This window comes from Schistocerca gregaria, chromosome X, assembly GCF_023897955.1.
Source record: "Schistocerca gregaria isolate iqSchGreg1 chromosome X, iqSchGreg1.2, whole genome shotgun sequence".
Taxonomy (NCBI): Eukaryota; Metazoa; Arthropoda; class Insecta; order Orthoptera; family Acrididae; genus Schistocerca; species Schistocerca gregaria.
Genome location: NC_064931.1, coordinates 572354961 through 572375813, shown reverse-complemented (window position 1 = coordinate 572375813; position 20853 = coordinate 572354961). Strand labels below are relative to the sequence as shown.

General features: G+C 43.9%; 1 protein-coding gene across 2 annotated transcripts in view; it reads left to right on the top strand.

Annotated features, from left to right (window-relative positions):
* Positions 1–20853, top strand: part of LOC126297529 (uncharacterized) — a 344775-nt gene that overhangs the window by 112144 nt on the left and 211778 nt on the right. Inside the window, exon 1 of one of the 2 annotated variants that reach the window (XM_049988438.1) lies at positions 20297–20349. The exons of the other annotated variant lie outside the window; for it this stretch is intronic. Within the exon in view, the coding sequence (XP_049844395.1) occupies positions 20298–20349 (52 nt within the window). The 5' untranslated portion in view covers position 20297. Of the gene's footprint in view, positions 1–20296; positions 20350–20853 lie in introns of those variants that run through there. 2 annotated transcript variants of the gene reach the window in all.

Sequence of the window (20853 nt, the reverse complement as noted above, 5' to 3'; positions counted from 1 at the left end):
CAAAAACTCGTTTATTATTGCTTACATTCAAACAGCATGCTGTATTGAAAACTAATACTTTCACTATCGAAGATGCAGACAGTAGTTTCATCACAAGAGGCTCAGTGATGTCACCTGCAACAACAATGACAATAACTTATACAATGACATTTTTCACGAGCAGATAAGACAGATGTTGGTAAACCTTCCGAATTGTATGGGTGTAGTCCATGAAATTTTTTCGTTCCTAATGTTTCACCCAGAGCTGTGTTGGACACCCTCAGAGGTGTTGCTCTGTTGGAATTTGGGATACATAAAATTTCTTGTAGCTGTGGTAAGGTGTATGTAGGAACTTCCAGAAGAATCGTGACTACACGGCTGAATTGTCTTCAACTAGCCCTTGCCAACAAGGGAAAATAAAAAAGTCGGCTGTGGCAGAACATGTTCCTCAGTCAGAATGTTATGAAGTGAAGTTTCCCTAAGAAAATTATCTTTAATAACAAACTATTATCCGCGGCTAGATAGAGAAACCATGGAAATAAATAAAAATGGAGATAATTTTAACAGAAAAGAAGACGCCATGAATTTTAATGATAGTTGGACAGCACCCCTCCAGGATCGATATACACTCCTGGAAATTGAAATAAGAACACCGTGAATTCATTGTCCCAGGAAGGGGAAACTTTATTGACCCATTCCTGGGGTCAGATACATCACATGATCACACTGACAGAACCACAGGCACATAGACACAGGCAACAGAGCATGCACAATGTCGGCACTAGTACAGTATATATCCACCTTTCGCAGCAATGCAGGCTGCTATTCTCCCATGGAGACGATCGTAGAGATGCTGGATGTAGTCCTGTGGAACGGCTTGCCAAGCCATTTCCACCTGGCGCCTCAGTTGGACCAGCGTTCGTGCTGGACGTGCAGACCGCGTGAGACGACGCTTCATCCAGTCCCAAACATGCTCAATGGGGGACAGATCCGGAGATCTTGCTGGCCAGGGTAGTTGACTTACACCTTCTAGAGCACGTTGGGTGGCACGGGAACATGCGGACGTGCATTGTCCTGTTGGAACAGCAAGTTCCCTTGCCGGTCTAGGAATGGTAGAACGATGGGTTCGATGACGGTTTGGATGTACCGTGCACTATTCAGTGTCCCCTCGACGATCACCAGAGGTGTACGGCCAGTGTAGGAGATCGCTCCCCACACCATGTTGCCGGGTGTTGGCCATGTGTGCCTTGGTCGTATGCAGTCCTGATTGTGGCGCTCACCTGCACGGCGCCAAACACGCATACGACCATCATTGGTACCAAGGCAGAAGCGATTCTCATCGCTGAAGACGACACGTCTCCATTCCTCCCTGCGGGCTGCACGATTTTGGGGCGTGAGCGGAAGACGGCCTAACGGTGTGCGACACCGTAGCCCAGCTTCATGGAGACGGTTGCGAATGGTCCTCGCCGATACCCTAGGAGCAACAGTGTCCCTAATTTGCTGGGAAGTGGCGGTGCGGTCCCGTACGGTACTGCGTAGGATCCTACGGTCTTGGCGTGCATCCTTGCGTCGCTGCGGTCTGGTCCCAGGTCGACGGGCACGTGCACCTTCCGCCGACCACTGGCGACAACATCGATGTACTGTGGAGACCTCACGCCCCACGTGTTGAGCAATTCGGCGCTACGTCCACCCGGCCTCCCGCATGCCCACTATACGCCCTAGCTCAAGGTCCGTCAACTGCACATACTGTTCACGTCCACGCTGTCGCGGCATGCTACCAGTGTTAAAGACTGCGATGGAGCTCCGTATGCCACGGAAAACTGGCTGACACTGACGGCGGCGGTGCACAAATGCTGCGCAGCTAGCGCCATTCGACGGCCAACACCGCGGTTCCTGGTGTGTCCGCTGTGCCGTGCGTGTGATCATTGCTTGAACAGCCCTCTCGCAGTGTCCGGAGCAAGTATGGTGGGTCTGACACACCGGTGTCAATGTGTTCTTTTTTCCATTTCCAGGAGTGTAGTATTTTTATTTCTGACAGATGAAAAGTTCGATTGTTAGAGAATGTCCGGCGCAGTTCCAAATGAAACATTAGGAACGAAAAAGTGCCATGAAGCACGGCCATACAACCAGGAACATTTACCAGTAGCAATAACGAGTTAAACATACACAAACATACGTCGACAATCTGTATTACCATACACCAATATATATATATATATATATATATATATATATATATATATATATATATATATATATATATATAGTGTCATGTAATATTTTATGTAACGTAATATCTTGTATAGACACCATTTAATAACCTGACACGTTCCACATCATTACGAAGTGTCGTATTCATGATCCATGGAACAAGTACTAATCTAATCCAACTAATACTTACATGGTAGATTGTCTGCTACTGTGATGGACATGATTATGCACATTTCATGTTTACAGTGTGACATCTCATATCTAGCTAGAAACACTTTTTCTAGTAATTATTAATCCGAGGGCCTACTGAAAGCCGGCCGGTGTGGTCGAGCGGTTCTAGGCGCTACAGTCTGGGACCGTGCGACCGCTACGGTGGCAGGTTTATGGAACTGATGACCTCAGAAGTTAAGTTACATAGTGCTCCGAGCCATTTGAACCATTTTTTGAAGCCTACTGAAAAGTAATGCTCCGAAATTTTTGTGTGAAAACTTTTAAAGTTCTTTAAAGGAAACAAACTTTATCCACATTCTACGTCTATTTTCTTCATGTCTACATATTTATTTCTCAACATTGTCACCATGACGACGAACACATTTCTCCCAACGAGAGACCCGCCACTGTAGAAAGAGACTCAACCTCACCTCTGCTTGCAACGCTTCATCACTATCAATACCTCGAAGGTGTTCTTTAAGTTTTGGCAACAGAAGAAACTCGTGTGTGGCCAAGTCGGGACTGTATGGGGGATCATGGATGACAGTGAACCCAAGGCGTCGGATTGCTGCAAACGTCGCAACGCTCGTGTGTGCTCTGGCATTGTCATGATGAAGGAGAGAGTGCTCGGTGTGGACGAACTCTTCGAATTCGTGCTTTCAGTTTTCTGAGGGTCTAACACGCGCCGAAATTCAGAGTGGTTATACTTAATCTTTACCTACTTCTCCCAGTGTAGACGGGAAACTATTTACCGTATGGAGTCCCAGCTTTATAGTAATGACGTTCAGACTGTGCGCTGCAGGCTTTGGGTTGTTAGTAGTGTTAGTGTCATGATTTTCCATCGGGCAAAAATTAAAGAAATATAGGGAGGTCCTCTTTCCGCCCCGGGCTTGAAGAATGTGATTCGGAATTTCGAATTAACTGGAGATTTGGGGATTGCTTCTGGGAGTGTTGCGTCACAAATTGTTGAAGAAGTTACAGTTGCCATGGCTGACAATGCTGAACTCAATATGGGATCTTCAAGCAATGCACGAGATGTGTCACGGCAGATGAATAACCCATGGTTACCGTTCGAAAAGTGCTGTGAACAATTGTGAAATGTATGGATATGGTGTCTGTTCTTTCAGACATGTCCGAAAGAACACACACCATTAATCACATGCAGTCGTCTAGAACGAAATTAGAGTTATATATTAATACCCTCAGCTGCTGACGGGCGTTGATATATATCAACGGGGACAGGTGAAAATGTGTGCACCGACCGGGACTCGAACCTGTCATCTCCTGCTTACATGGCAGACGCCCTACCCATCTGAGCCACCGAGGGCACAGAGGACAACGCGACTGCAGGGACTATCTCGCGCACGCCTGCCGCGAGACCCACATTCTTACCTTATATGTCCACACACTACATCCGTAGTTTCCCTGCCCAACACCAATTGTGAAATGGTATCTCTAGTGCGACTCCAGGCTGTCGTGGATACAGATAGTCGTTGTATTGAGCAACCTCTGTAACCTGGAATGTAAACATGGCAACTGAAAAATGTTACCTTCTCGTGTGGAAATTAAAATACGTTTTTTTTCAACGGTTAATTCGTTATTTCTCTTCTTCACGTCCTTAAAAATGTTTCTACAAAGTTTCATTGTCCTTCGATCACTCGTTTTTCATGGGGCCCTCTCAAGTAGAAAACTTTTAATTATTACTACCGTGTAGTTACGTTACACACCGCCACGTTACACGCTACGATTCGGAGCTCTATAGCGGCACAGGGCTGCAGCTTGCATCAGCGAAGCAGGAAAGCTGACCGAGAAATATGCACGACATGTAATACCTCTAGCGATAGGAACGGGAGAATATTAGCGGTGGCCTTGAAACCCTCAAAATTGATGTGGACGGACACAAATTTGCACAAGTTCTCTCTTTCGTCCACTACCCACACGTCGTCTAATATTGTATTCAGAGAAAAGCTCTATGATTCATGTCGAATAATTTGTTCAAATATTCCATCCTTGCTCGTCATATGGCTGCAAGGCTGCCTTGCTGTGGATACGTGCTTGTACTTAGCACTCACTTTCCAACAAATGAATGACTGGACAGGTTGTGTTTTTGTCACTTTCTGTGTGTGAAGAGTAACAAGATTTATTATGCGACGTATTAGAGCTAGCCAGCAGTACGGTTTGGAGGGTGTGTAGCAACTACAAGCCGCTAGGTGTGTTCGTTCTGCCTGATGTTTTGCTGTACGTTTAATCATTTTACTCTAAATAATGAGTGATTCCTATAGTTTTTTGATGTTACTATGCAGAACGCTGACGAAATAATACCAAGCCACTTTAATAAAAATTATGGCTATAATAACAATGACGTAGGTGGCTGATTCAGCTGTTTTTGCGAGCAACAAGTGCTCTTTCTTATCCACGGTTTGTAAATAGTCACTTGCGTTATTGGACAGAGCATGGCTTAAGGAAGCTGTATTAAATGTGGCATTAACTCATTTGTCAGGAGATTAGGAGCTGGTTGGTCGCACGTGTGTTTACACCGCATACATTTTTACTGGATAGAAGTCTCCCAGTCAATTTTTTAACCTATAATTTAGCGTTCCACCGGGTCCCGAATGTCCTTCAATTAATTTGTTTTGTTTACCTTAGCAAAGATAATGCCTCTGGCTTATCTTGTCACTTGGTGATTGTACTGAATGTCAGGAAGCCAATACTCGGTGATGTAACGTATTCAGACACATCCGGCAACTTTGATGAATGAGGTATAAATATTACCTGGTTCATTACGAACTGATGCCACTCGCTATTTAATTATTTTCGTTCCCCAACAGTCACGACGCCATAACACGTTTCTCCTTTTTCGTCTCCGTCATCCAAAAAACTTAAAAAACGATGTCTCTGCTGTAGCAATTTGCTCACTGCCAAAACATAAAATTTGTTGAGAATTTCTCGAGGGTCGTGTCTTCAAGTACAGATGAAAGGTCACAGTTTATATTAATTGAATGAAACTTTCTCAGGATTCCAGCAATGTAAATTCACTGAACGGAGGAGGTATTTCGGAAAGTAGCCCGTTCTCCGTCTTCTGATAAGCGTCACACTTTTTAATTGAATTTACACGGCAGGAGTAAAGGTCACAGTTTAATGTCCTGTTGACATAGAGTCAGTAGAAACGTAGCTCCGGCTAGGACAACATAACGACGAAAGCCCAGTAGCCCTTTGAAGAAAACGTCCTTGCATTCACCTACAATGACTGAGGCGAACCACGCTGAACCTTAGACTGGGTGACTAGAGTGAAATCTGGACCTTACTCCTCTGAAGTACGAGCCTGTTGTCTTAACCACAAGCTCTTCCTTCTTTAATCTAAATGTAACTGTTTCTTCAAGCCGGCCGTTGTGGCCGAGCGATTCTAGGCGCTTCAATCCGGAACCGCGCTGCTGTTACGGTCGCAGGTTCGAATCCTGCCTCGGGCACGGACGTGTGTGATTCCCTTAGGTTAGTTAGGTTTAATTAGTTCTAAGTATAGGGGACTGATAGCCTCAGATGTTAAGTCCCATAGTGCTTACAGCCATTTGAACCATTTGTTTCTTCAACAGCAAAAAGAATGGTTGGTTATATGCAAGAGCGTTCTTATGATCCTACTCATACTAGAGAGGTTAAATAAAAGAATAAATTACATCTACATGTACGTGATTACTCTGCAATTCACAATTAAGTGTCTGACAGAGGATTCATCGAACAACCTTCAATCTATTTGTCTACTGTTCCACTTTCGAACAGGGCGAGGGAAAAACGAACACTTTTTTCTTTCCGTGCGAGCTCCGATTTCTCTATTTTATTATGTTGATCATTTCTCCCTGTGTAGGTGGCCGCAAACGAAATATTTTCTCATTCTGAGGAGAAAGTTGGTGATTAAAATTGCAGGAGAAGATACGGCCACTAGGAAAAACGCTTTCGCTGCAATGATTGTCACCTCATTTGGCGTATCATATCCGAGGCACTCTCTTCCTTGTTTTACGATGATACAAAACTAAAACTTCCTGGCAGATTAAAACTGTGTGCCGGACCGAGACTCGAACTCGGGACCTTTAGAGCTTCTGTAAAGTTTGGAAGGTAGGAGGCGAGATACTGGCAGAAGTAAAGCTGTGAGGAGCGGGTGAGAGTCGTGCTTGGGTAGCTCAGTTGGTAGAGCACTTGCCCGCGTAAGGCAAAGGTCCCGAATTCGAGTCTCGGTCCGGCACACAGTTTTAATCTGCCAGGAAGTTTCATATCAGCTCACACTTCGCTGCAGAGTGAAAATCTCATTCTCAAAACAAAACTAGTTGTCCTTCTTTGAACTCTTTCGAAGTCCTCCCTCAATCCTATCTGGTAAGGATCCCGTTCTGCAAAGCAACACTCCAGAAAAGCACGGACAAGCGTAGTGTAGGCAGTCTTTTCAGTCGACCCGTTACATTTTCCAAGCTTCTGCCAGTAAATCGCAGTCTTTAGTTCGCTTTCCTGTAACATTATTTATGTGATCGTTCCAACTCAATTAATTAACGGTAAATTGCAGTATAACTTCAAAGAATTAGCTTTTGGTTGTGGGGGGTGGGGGTGGAGGGGAGGAGGTAGATTGAGTCTGTGAGAAAAATCGGAAAGCATTTTTCTCTAAGGAGACCGCTTGTAAGTTACTCTTCCGTTTATTTGTGTAAGCTAAATTAGACGGTAGTATATATAATAGCTTCAAAATCCGGAGCTCAAAATAAGACTTTTGCAAAGGTTACGTAGCCTCATTTCGGGAACGAAGAAGCATACGAGTATCTTATTATGACATAATAAGACTACTACTGAAGTCCAAGCTATTTCAATTGCGCCCAAGAGTTAATCTCGAAGAAATGTTAATAACAAGGGCGAGGCCATAAGCACTGTTTCCAATAAGTAAATGTCTTTGCGAAGGTCAGTGGCAGTCCCTCACGCACGGGCAGCTGTTATGGCTCTTGGCGGTGGCACGCAGTGAAATGGTCTTTAGGGAACCATGGTAGCACGTTTCTTCTCTCAGCTTTTTCAAGAGAACTATTTGACTATTGCCTCCGAACACGCGAAAATGGCGTACAGTTCCTCAGTTTAATGTTTTGTTCTGTTTTTGATATCACTTCATGGATCGTTCCTTGTGAAACACACTTTTTATTTCGCAGTTAATCCTGTACGCGACGCAGGATATCGTGTGTCTACTCTATGTCAAATTCCACTAGCAGGCTGCCGGAACCATGTGTTCTGCTACGCGTTTGTTCTTAGAATGGAGCGACGGACTCCCATGTTCGTTCGCTTCGCACCGAACACAATTTGCGAGCAATCGCTCCACGGGAAGTTGATCTCGCGGCTTGTCTCACAAATGAGATCAGGAATGAGTACCGGACGGAAAGTGTGATCATTCATGACGTGTCTGTTGATAGCACAGGAGTATCATAACAGCTAGAGAAACCCTGCAAATCCCATGTCTTTGTTCCTGAGTAATGGTTGTTTCATGAGGCTCGAAGAACCGATTAAGTATCCGCTAATACATTCAAAGTGAACCAGAACTCCCCAGACAAAACTTCCAAATGTGGTAGTATGGACCAAAGTAGGACAAAAAGGACTGTTGAATATAGGCTCTAAAATGGGCTATGAGCACTTATTCATCTTTGCTATTGAGACAAATCTCTTCTACTGAAAGCTCCTTGCTTTTCATGCTTTGAGAGTTGGTAGTATGAATCAACACAAGAAAAAAGTGTCCAGTAAACATTGACTCTAAAGTACGCACCTTAAGAGCTGGGAGCACTTGTTTTATTTACTACCGTACAGTACATCTTCTCTACTGAACAGATGGTCATTGCTCTTAAGGTACTTTTAGAGCTCATGTTTACTAACATATTTTCCTTTATTTTCTCCATACTTCGAAATTTTCTGATGGAGTTGTAGTTCATCCTTTATAGTTACTCGCATGTTTTATATCCGTAATGCTATTCGTGCCCTACTCGCGCTGAGTCGATAGATTTCGTATTCCGATTCCTTACTATCAGATACTTTTTGTTAGTCCCGTGAATTCATTCTCCTCGTGCATGTGTCTGTCCACCAAACATCAGCGCGTGCGTGGCTCACGCTGACATTGATTAGTCCGATTTAGATGAGAGAATCGTCGTTTAGGAAAAGAGGGTTAATAGTATTATGGTCTTTTATGGTATGACGGGGAGATAACAAAACCTGGATGCCTAGCAGTACTGTGTAGCCTGTCTAATTGAACACACATGTAATCTCAATCATAGGATCGATTTTCACGCAATGAAAACATTCTCTGTACACCATACGCGTCGTACAGCTTTGGATACGGTCCTGAAAGGCGACCTGAATTCTAGAGTCAACATGACGTCACTTATTAATCACTTGCAGGCAGCCATGTGACTAACATGCCTCCAGTCCTCCACGTCTCACTATTTGTGGCCAACTTTCTGGACGATGTTGTAGGTCAAGAGTGAGTAACGGCCTTTTGATTCAAGATATCCATGCGACGTAATTCTCTTCTGGATGTTGGTTTGCAAATAGATTAGTAAGCATCCGCGTTAACCCCGTAGCGAAGTGGCTTTTATCTAATAACTGAGACACATTCCGAAATTCTTAGTCTGCCATGATCTTTTCTCGGCTGCAATTGTAACGTTAATTACACGTAGACCGGGAGTTCTGCTCCTTCTCTGAACTCGCAACTCAGTTGAATGCCTTGACGAGATGCCTTTTGGAATTCGCGAAAGTAACTTTTTCATTGCTGAGTTTCATCAGTGGTTACGCACAATGAATGAGAAATGCAGCACGGTGTGACACTGCTGTGGACACTAGAAACTGCAGTCTCCATTCTCCGAGCAACCGTCCTTCACTCCACCTAGTTACTCGCCAACCACACGTTCTAGAGCTTGTAATCATATTCGAGAGTTTAAATAACTAACTTTTGGCCAACTGAGCTTAAAAACAACAAAATTAATATCTTTACGCAATGACAAGTAGTGGTGAGTGGACAAGTAGTGGTGAGTAACGGATATTTTGTAAAACGTAGTTGGCTGCAGGCATATTCATATTATTCAAAATGTCTTCGTTACATTTATAGCCTTAATAAATGACCACTGCATAATATTCACTGCCTCGGTTTTCTACGATGAGTAGAGTAAATACGTGCACATCCTCAAAACAACAATAAAAATTAATATAGTTGAAGCATTGTGCACTTAAGCTTGCATCATCTTCTACTTTAGAACGCGCTCCTGGTATCCTCATCCATGTAAGTTTAACTTACTTTTACTTTACTTTACATGTGTCAAGCGCCTTACCGACCATACGCCTGCACTCTGAGACTCTTCCATTTCTTTCTATTGAGTTCACTGTTTGTCCACTCGGTGTTGATGTTCATCCTAGGGGTGTCCTCGCGGATGTTATCTCGCCACATAATTCTAGTTCTTCCTCTTCTTCTCGTTCTATTTCTTGCTCTGCCGAATGCTATTCTAGGTAGTCTATTTCCCGTCATTCTATATGGCCTTCCCAGTTCAGTCTTATCTTCTTCAGCACTTCGACGATGTAACGGTGTTTGTAGAGCTCTCTTAAGTCTTCATTTTTTTCTTATCCTCCATGACACGTTATTTTCATCACGTACCGGTCAAAAATTTTTCTTAGCATTCTCTTTCTTTCTAAATATTAGTACTTCACGTCAGTATAATGTTTTCTTTATAACAGTCGACGGATAAAAACAGGTTGTGAAATTAGTTCTAAGTTATCATTTCTTTAAGGTTTTGATTAAACTAAAAGTGTTTTGACGCTGTTGCATCTATTTCTATATCTGTTTTACTGTTGTTACTAAAAAACTGCCTAAGTACTTGAATCGGTCAACTGTCTTGAAAGTAAATCCATGTACAGGCAAAGATGTATCAGTATGGATTTTCCTACTTATGACCAGATATTCTGTCATTTCTTCATTAACTCATAATCCTGTTTCCTCAGCGAATTTGTAATAGTTTTGCATTATTCTGATTAATTTTGTTTTGGAACTACGTATTAGTGCTACATCATCTGCGTAGGCAAGTCCAGTAATTTTCACCTCCTACAGCTGGATCCCTCATGGATTAGCTTTAGCAAATTTTCTATCAGTCCTCTCAAAAATGAGATTTAATAAATTAGGTGAAATGGCTTCATTTTGTCTCAATCCAGTGTACCACTTAAAATTTTCAGTTTCTGCTACAGGTGTCTTCATACGACATAAAGTTTCTTCTACACATATTTTAACTAATTTGATTAGCTTTGATGGTATTCCAAATGCCCTCACTATATTTAAGAATGCCTGCCGGTGTGTGCTATCATAGGCCTATTTGAAGTCTAGAAATAATATGTAGACATCTCCACTGAATTCCGAAGCTTTCTCAGTTATGTGTCTTTCAGTGAATAAATGATCTAATGTGGATCTATTTCAGTTATTGGGATCAGCCTGTTTAAGAGGTACATTGATTGCATTTTATAAGTGCCGTCCAGTAAAGCAATTCCTCTGTAGTTGTCGCATACAAGGGGGTCTTCTCCTTAAATATGGGACATGTATTTGTTGTTTCCCAACCTGCAGGTATGGTTTCTGTCTTCAAAATTATTTCTATTAAAAACTGTAGTTCTAATTCCGCTTGTGATCTTCCATTCCTTAATAACTCAGCCTATATCTGGGCTTCACCACAAGCCTTGTTATTCTTTAATTTCTTTATTTGTTGCTGTATTTCATTTGCTGATGGTGTAGTGATTTGTACGTCTCCCAAAAATAATCGCAGACAGCTATCGACCCCAACGAACACCACTCATGTCACGTTCCCCAGTAGGTACCTCCTCAAGAATATATCAAGATTAGGGTCTAACCCTCAATCGAAGATGTGGTAGATAGAGATCGTGTAAAAGCTGGTATTACACAAGTATAGGGCAGCAAAGCATCCATGACTTTTCTCATGAAACCATTATAACATTTGTCGTGTGTGATTGAAAGAAACTACAGAAATTCTTAACTCTGGATAGTAGAATGGAAATTTGAAGCCATCTGTCCCTAATGTGGAACAACTGCCTTAACCGCTGCGACATCTCACTAGATGCCCTGCAAGAGGCTAAAAAGTGTCTCCCGAGATAGGATAACTCCCGAACTCTGAACTGATTTTACGTGAAGGTAGAGATGTTCCTTCTTTGAAAAAATGGAGTCGTTAGATGGGAGCACAAACGACAATGAGACCACAAGAAGTAGGACATATTCTTAGCCAGACTATGAATCAGCCCTTTCATTGTGTAGAAAGTTATTACTAATTAACTGAGATCATTGAGGTACGCTAATGCAGTGGTGCTCGACGTGGAGATAGGCAGTCCGAAACACAGTGATGGAACTCCGTCGGCAAAGGGAAGAGAGTCTGTGGCCGATGAGCACACTGTGCGCCGTTGTCTTGGGTTAAATACCAAACCTCTACGAGTGTCTCATGAAGTCGAGCAGGTAATGCTGTTGATTGTCGTCAGTCTATTGGCTTTCCCTTTTCCTCAAAGCAACGTGGCACAACGGTTAGGACACTAGACTCGGAGTAATGTCCACATCTCTTTCTATGATCCCGGTTAAACTTGTCTCATTTTTGCAAATCACATTTAGAGGTGTACCAGACTACGGCTAACGCCATCCCAAGTCTAGTTTGAGTTTGTGCTCTCGATACACCGTGGGCACTCTAGCGACAGGACAGTCACAGAAATCTCTCCTCATACAGAAAGTGTCGAGATTGGATTAATAAAAATAGGTCTAGGTCAAGATGGTGGTTTTAAAGTTTCACGTGTTTTAAGTATACTCGTCCCACTTGTCTACAGCGCCAAGAACGTTCATACCACGATGTAAAACTGTCAAAAAAAAAGTGCTTCTTTGTGATGTTACTCAACTCGTGCATCAAATTGGATTCCTTGTTTGTTATGTCGTCAAAGAGTTGATCGTTCATGTGAATTTCAGCATTATGTCGTATTGATGACATGAACTCTCGTCACCATAGATGATTTTTCTTCCATAAAAGAACTGTCCGTATTTTTCATTTCAGTCGAGTCGCGGCAGTCGTCCTCGGCTCGTTTTTGATCGGGAGTCAAGGTGTGAACGACAAACTTCACATATATTTTTCTCTTCTTCAAAAAATTCTTGAGAATGTCTTGAATACTTGATGTAGAGAAGTTGTTCAGTTGTGATTTGTGATACAACAACGTTGACGCACTACGGCTGCATGTCCACTACTTAACACTTCCTGCTCACAACTGACTGCTCGAAAGCACATCTGTTGTTCTGTAGTTACAGCACTGACGTTGCTTATACGCCAGGAGTCAAATGAGTCTCGGAACATTTTGGACGGACGTTGCACACCATTTTACATTATTACTTTAAAAAATTTGAGGATCCTTGGAGAGCACTGAACACTGCTCGTATTATTTCCTCCCACATAGTGCAGAGGGTTAAATTTTCATTATATACTATGTGGTTTTTTGCAGGGGGACGAGTAGGCATTCTTTTAATTAAGGTAACTGGAAAGTTACCGTTTACGCGCTACATAAACGGACTTGTAAAACGCCGCGGGGATAGCCGCGCTATCTACGGCGCCGTACCACGGTCCCCGCGGCTGCCTCCTCGGAGGTTCGAGTCCTCCATCGGGCATGGCTGTGTGTGTTGTCCTTAGCGTAAGTTAGTTTAAGTTAGATCAAGTAGTGTGTAAGCCTAGGGACCGATGACCTCAGCAGTTTGGTAACATGGGAACTAACCACCACCACCACCACATGTGAAACAGTGTATTTCGCTACCTCGACGCTGCTGGATGAAAGATCAAAAGTAATTTATTGTAATTCAAACTGGATGATTTTTGCTTTAGGAAATAACCAACTGATAGGGTAACAATGCCCAATGCTAACGACAAAACTATATGTACAGGTTTTGCTTGTCACATTGTACATTCGTTGTCTATTCTATCACTGATATCACGTTTACTGTTCCATCTCTTCAGCAGGAGTGAGAATTTGACATTATTACTTAGAGCGCAGCAAATGCAATAAACATTAATGTTACATCATATGTAGTGCGCCCAACGAAGTACGGAGTAGGTAGTGTTTCGGTATGGGGTTGTTTTTCGTGCGTAGGATGTGGTCCCCTTGTTGCGCTTAAGAAAACGTTAAATGCAGAAAGAGATGAACACATTTTACATCGTTCTGCAAAATGTACTGTAGAGGTAAAGTTCGGAGACGATGACTGTTTTGCGCCCGGATAGCTGTGCGGTTTAAAGTGACCGCTTCCAGCCTGGGGAGACGCACCGCCTCCTGTTCGCATCCAGCCGGCAGATTAAGGATGTTTGCTGGCTAGGTTAGATGTGGTTTTTAGGCGGTTTACCACACCCATCTAGGTGAGATGGTATCTACGTCCGGCATCAGATACACGGCTCAAAAACATTTAGTAAACTTTCTCACTCTTACACACAGAATTTATCCTACATGCAGATAGATGGGGTACACAGGTTCCATCCTAGGGGGTGAATTAGGAGACATGACTTTAGATAAATAGCCTTCTTAAACCTATAAGCAGCAGCAGGAGCGCGATAATTCTTAGTGTCAACATGACAGTGCACCCTGTCGTAAAGTAGCATGTGTGAGCCAACAGTCTGAAATGGACTGTAGTGCCCAGAGTTCCGACCTGAACCTAATGCAACTCCTCTAGGATGAGTTAGAACATCGACGTTGCTCTAGACCGCAGCGTCCAACATCAATATCTTATCTGGTTTCGGCTCTTGAGGAAGAATGGGCTGCCGTTCTTCCAGACATTCAGCCACTTCATTGGAACTGTTTCCAGCAAAGCTCAAGCCGTCATAAAGGAGATATTGCATGTCAGCCACATCTTATCTTTATCGAGGGTAATTGGAGAGTTGTATACTAATGATATAGGACCCTCCTTCCTGTTTTCCATCCCTACAGTCAACATTTCGGCGGCTGGTTCGTCTTTCAAGACGATAATGCACGAGCGTCCAACTCGTCAACACGCCCTTCAGGGGACAGTAATCAACTAAGCGGAAGGCCTGCGGCAGTGGTTGAAATGAATGAGATTCAGTAATCTTGGGACCAGTGGGAACTTGCAGTGTGTCTTCACAGGGAATTTCTTGAAACACCGGATGACGTTAAGAGCGCTGCGATCGAAGAGTGGGGTAGGCTTGAGCAACGGCGCCACCCAGTTGTAACCATGCCAAGGAAAATGCAAGAATGACAGTGCACTGGGTGATGTTACATGGTACTGAATGTTGTCCAGCAACAGATTTTGATTTCACAGGTGAACAAGGACATGTACATTTCGCACAGCTACCGTTATTTTGGTTTTATCTTACAGTATAATTGTTATTGTTTTCAGTTTCATAAGGTTTATTCTTTCATTTCCCGCTTCCCTCGAATCGAAACCCATGCATGTTGGCAGATATTCATGCCACGGTTATGAGATAGTTAGTTGGTTAGTTATATGGCCCATAGAACATTGAAATATTCTTTTATCGAAATGGTGCGGAACGAGTCAGTTTGCAGGATATGTATAAATTATGTGTCTCAACATTATTGAATACAATTTTTGTACACAATCCAATCACATTAAACCGGCCTGTGTGGCCGAGCGCTTCTAGGCACTTCAGTCTGGAACCGCGCGACCGCTACGGTCGCAGGTTCGAATCCTGCCTCGGGCATGGATGTGTGTGATGTCTTTGGGTTAGTCAGATTTAAGTAGTTCTAAGTTCTAGGGGACTGGTGACCTCAGATGTTAAGTCCCATAGTGCTCTGAGCCAATTGAATCATTTATATTAATAAACCCCACACTACGTGTAAACTTGTATGCATGTTAGATGTAATTAAGCTGGATAATAGTAATGATAGACAAAACTTTAGACCACCTATAAAAACAAAACAAACAACGTCCGAACCGGCTTTGGGGGGCCAACGATACCGACCGGCCGCAGTGTCATCCTCAAAAAAATGGTTCAAAATGACTCTGAGCACTATGGGACTTAACTTCTGAGGTCATCAGCCCCCTAGAACTTGTAACTATTTAAACCTAAGTAACCTAAGAACATCACACACACCCATGCCCGAGGCAGGATTCGAACCTACGACCGGGACGGTCGCGTGGTTCCAGACTGTAGCGCCTAGAACCTCTCGGCCACCCACGTGTCATCCTCAGCCCTAAGGCGTCATCACATGCAGATACGGATGGGCATGTGGTCAGTACCCCGCTCTCCCGGCTATTGTCAGTTTTCGTGACCAGTGTCGCTACTTGTCAGTCAAGTAGCTCCTTCATTGACCTCACAAGGGCTAAGTGCATTCCCTTGCCAGTAACACTCAGCAGACGTAGACGGTGACACAGTCAAACCTAACAGCTCTTAAATTCGATGATCTGACGGGAACCGGTGTTACCACTGTGGCAAGGCCGTTGCCTACATCGAAGTGCATTTACCACACACAGACAGCAGGTGGCAGCACTAGCAGTGAAGAGTATATAAAACGTGTCGAGGGAAGCAGAAAACAGTGCAGTCGTTGTAAGGTGGAAACGGAGCCATTTATCTGACTTCCAAAAGGGCATTATCATCGGATTTCGGGTCATGCGTGGAAGCATTTCCGAAACGGCTAAGTTCCTAAAGTGTTAGGGTGACGCCGTGGCTAAAGTATACCGTGTATGGCAAACTGGTGCTATCCAAAACCGACGCCGAGACAGCTGTGTTGCACCATGGGTCATAGATGACATAGGTGAAAGACAGCTGGTGAGTTGTGTACGGGCGAATAGACGCGCAACTGTTGAGCAACTGGCCGCCCAGATGGGTACCAATAGTGTCTCCCCAACGACCGTTGAGCGAACAATGCCGCTTATGGGCCTCTGATTCAAGCACCCATGGTGACTCCTGTTCATCGGCGACGAAGACAGGAATTTGCACGGCAATACCGCAATTGGACGTCCACTGAGTTGCGACAGGTGGTCTTTTAAGATGAATCACGTTTTATGCTCCATTGGACAGGTGGCCATTGGCGTGTCCCTCGTGAAATGTCTCAAAGCAAACACGCTTCAACCGGGAGGGCTTGTAATGGTCTGGGGAATGTTTTCGTGGCATTCCCTGGGTGATCTCATCATTCTGGAATGTACAGTCGATCAACACAAGTATGTATCTATCTTTGGGGATCATGTCCAACAAGACGCGCAGCTCGTTTTTCGTCAACACAGTGGCAGCAGAACGATGCAATGCGTCGCACGGCTCTCAGAGTACATACATGGTTGAAGAGCAACAGGATGGCCTCAAGCTCCCTACATTTAAACCCAGTCGAAAATCTGTGGGACCATCTCGATCGGGCTGTTAACACCATGGATCCTTATTCGGAAAATATAGCACACCTGGCCACTGCACTTAAGTCGACGTGGCTCCACATCTCTGTCGGTAACTTCCAGTACCTTCTTGTCTTTCTTACTGCGCGTCTCGCAGCGGTCCAGCTGCAAAAGTTGGTTATTCAGGTTTTTTACAGATGGTTGCATTTATGTGACTGGACAGTGTAGTTTTAGTCATGCACTGCACGTAGAAACAGTTTTTTACAGGCTGCTAGTTTTTAAATGAAAGTTCGTAAATGGAATAGAAGGAGTTGGCCAGAAGAAATGATTTTAGTTTAAAATTAAAACACGCTTTTCTGTGTGTCAGACATTTTATGTTGTAGGGCAGTCAATTAAATATTTTGGTTGCTGTATATCGAACTCCTTCCTGAGCCGCTAACAGCTCTAATAATTGGTAACATAGGTCACATTTTCCTCCTGTGTCGTAGGTGTAGACATCACTATTCTTCTCAAACTGTGATGGATTGTTTAGTACGAGTTTCATCGAGGAACGCATATATTGTGATTATGCAGTTGAAAGGCCTAACTCCTTTAAGAGATGCGTACATAAAGACTGTTGGTGAACACCACGTATTACTTTTACTGCTCGCTCTTGTGCAATTAATACTTCATTTCTAAGAGTTGAGTTACCCTAGAAAATTATTCCGTAAGACAATACTGAGTGTAAATATGTAAAATATGTCAGGAGGTTGATTCGTTTGTTTCAAAGGCAAGCAAAAGTAACTGAACTTAAAGGTAGTTCAGTAATATGCTTCTTGCAGTTTAAGTTTACATCAGTATGTACACCAAAAATGTGGAACATTCTACCCTGTGCACTGACCCCTGATCATGTGATACATCAAGTGCTGATGTAATTATTTATTGTACATATCTGTGCGTTGTCTCTAAATTTAGGAAAGTCCATTTTCAGAGAAACTCATAATAGCTCCTTGAAAAACATTAATAACTACTCGTCAGTTGCTTTCTCTCTGATGGGATTAACTGTAACACTAGTACCATATGCAAAAGGTACCAATTTTCCTCAACACATGTTAAATATATGGTCATCCAGATATACACACATAAAAAAAAAGTTTTTCAGCACCCCGGTTCCCAAAACTCCAGACGATAGACGTTCACTGTGGATAGTGTATCACAGACACAGTCTCTTTGACTGTTCAGAGATGTCACTAAACCTGCCCAAAGGTGTAAACAACCATTCATGAACAGCGCCTATTAGACGGAGGGGTCCGACAGCCGATCAGTTCCAGTCGTTCCACCAGGAAGGAGGTACACGGCTCGTGTTGTCTGTAGTTCCACCATGCCTAGACGGTCAATACCGCGGTTCGATCGGGTCCGAATTGGTACTTAGTGCCAGGAAGGGCTCTCAACAAGGGAAGTGTCCCGGCATCTCGGAGTCAACCAAAGCGATGATGTTCGGACATGAAGGAGATACAGAGAGAGAGGAACTGTCGATGACATGCCTCGTTCAGGCCACCCACGGGCTACTACTGCAGTGGATGACCGCTACCTACGGATTATGGCTCGGAGGAACCCTGACAGCAATGCCACCATGTTGAATAATGCTTTTCGTGCAGCCACAGGACGTCGTGTTACGACTCAAACTGTGCCCAATAGGCTGCTTGATGCGCAACTTCACTCCCGACGTCCATGGCGAGGTCCATCTTTGCAACCACGACACCACGAAGCGAGGTACAGATGGACCCAACAACATGCCAAATGGATCGCTCAGGATTGGCATCATGATCTCATCACCGATGAGAGTCGCACATGCCTTCAACCAGACAATCGTCGGAGACGTGTTTTGAGGAGGAGGAGGAGGAGATTAGTGTTTAATGTCCCGTCGACAATGAGGTCATTAGAGGTCGACAATGAGGTCATTAGAGGTTATTAGCTCGAGTGAGGGAAGGATGGGGAAGGAAATCGGTCGTGCTCTTTCAAAGGAACCATCCCGGCATTTGCCTGAAGCGATTTTAGGGAAATCATGGAAAACCTTAATCAGGATGGCCGGAGAAGGGGTTGAACCGTCGTCCTCCCTAATGCGAGTTCAGTGTGCTAACCACTGCGCCACCTCGCTCGGTACGTGTTTGGAGGCAACCCGGTTAGCCTGAACGTCTTAGATACACTGTCCAGCGAGTGCAGCAAGGTGGAGGCTCCCTGCTGTTGTGGGGTGGCATTATGTGGGCCGACGAACGCCGCTTGTGGTCATGGAAGGCGCCGTAACGGCTATACGATACGTGAATGCCATCCTCCGACCGATAGCGCAACCATATCGGCAGCATATTCGCGAGGTATTCGTCTTCATGGACAACAATTCGCGCCCCCATTAAGCACATCTTGTGAATGACTTCCTACAGGATAACGACATCGCTCGACTAGAGTGGCCAGCATGTTTTCCAGGCATGAACCCTATCAAACATGGCTAGGATAGATTGAAAAGGGCTGTTTATGGCCAACGTGACCAACCAACCACTCTGAGGAATCTACGCCGAATCGAATCGACGTTGAGTGTTGGGACAATCTAGACAAACAGTCCCTTGATGAACTTGCGGATAGTATGTCACGACGAATAGAGACATGCATCAATGCAAGAGGACGTGCTACTGGGTAGTGGAGGTACTTGTGTGTACAGCAATGTCGACCAGCAACTCTGAAGGTCTCGCTGTATGGTGGTACAACATGCAATTTTTGTTTTTCATTAGAAATAAAAATGGTGGAAACGATGCTTATGTTGATCTCTTGGTCCCGGTGGAGGTTCGAGTCCTGTCTCGGGCATGGGTGTGTGTGTTTGTACTTAGGATAATTTAGGCTAAGTAGTGTGTAAGCTTAGGGACTGATGACCTTAGGAGTTACACACATTTGAGCATTTGTTGTTGATCCCTATTCCAATTTTCTCTACATGTTCCGGAATTCTTGGATCGGGATGATGCAAAACTTTTTTTAATGTGTGTATAAGGAATAAGAATAGACACAAAATTGAACCTTGTGGGACTCGCTTTGTAATTTCTCCGCGTTCACTGAAAATTTCTCTCCTTCCAACGTTGTCTGAATTATTAAGCAGTACTTTCTGCATTCTGTTTGTTAAGTATGACTCAAACCACTAGTGTATAAAACCATCAATTCCATATAACTTGAGTTTTTCTGAGACGGTAACTCGATCTACACAATCAAACGTCTTGGAAATATCACATAAAATTCCAGCCGGAGATATTTTATTATTTAAGGTTTCTTATATTTGCTGAGTGAATGCATAAACAGAAAAAGTTTTTTAAGCGGCCTTATTCTTGCAACACTGTGTCTCCCGGTTGCACAATCCTCACTTTCCTCCGATGCGTTGACGGACCGAGCGAGTGATTGACGTACGGAGAGGAGGGATGGTTTAGTTATATTATAAGGCGACGAGTGTAGGCGTGGGTGGGGGCGGGCGGGCCTGCGCACAGCAACAGGTGCGGCGTATAAGAGCGGCGCGCCGCGCTCCGCACTGCACGCCATGGCCCGCCCGCGACTGCCCGCTGCCTTGCTGGCCGCCGCGCTGCTCTCAGGTAACCGCCGCTCTCGCATCTCTTCCCATCACGTCTTAGTCTCGTCTAACAAAGTGTACTGTACAGAATGTTCATAGTGTACAGCGGCAACCAGCCACCATTTAGTTTTGGTTTCCTTTTCTTACAAGCACCTTTACCGATTTCAAATTTTTACATTCGTCGTCAGACGGCTTACATGCTTCTATAAAAATAATGAACGCCAGTTGAAATATGAATGTTTTGACAGTACCGTGTGAGCCGTCTGACGACGAATGAATAATTTCGAAACCAGTAACGGCGTTTTTTATCATTTAAAGTAAAATCAAATTGTGGCTGGCTGCTCCCGTATGTTATTGACATTCAGCATTACATAACAATCACTATCCTCCAAGAATGTCATATTTTACAAAATAGCTTGTTTATCATTTTCACTACCGCCTCTTTATTTATCTTACGAGCCGCCCAGTTTCGTGTTTACTTATTATCCTCTGTCGCTATTATTGTGTAATGTTAAGTTCCCAATAG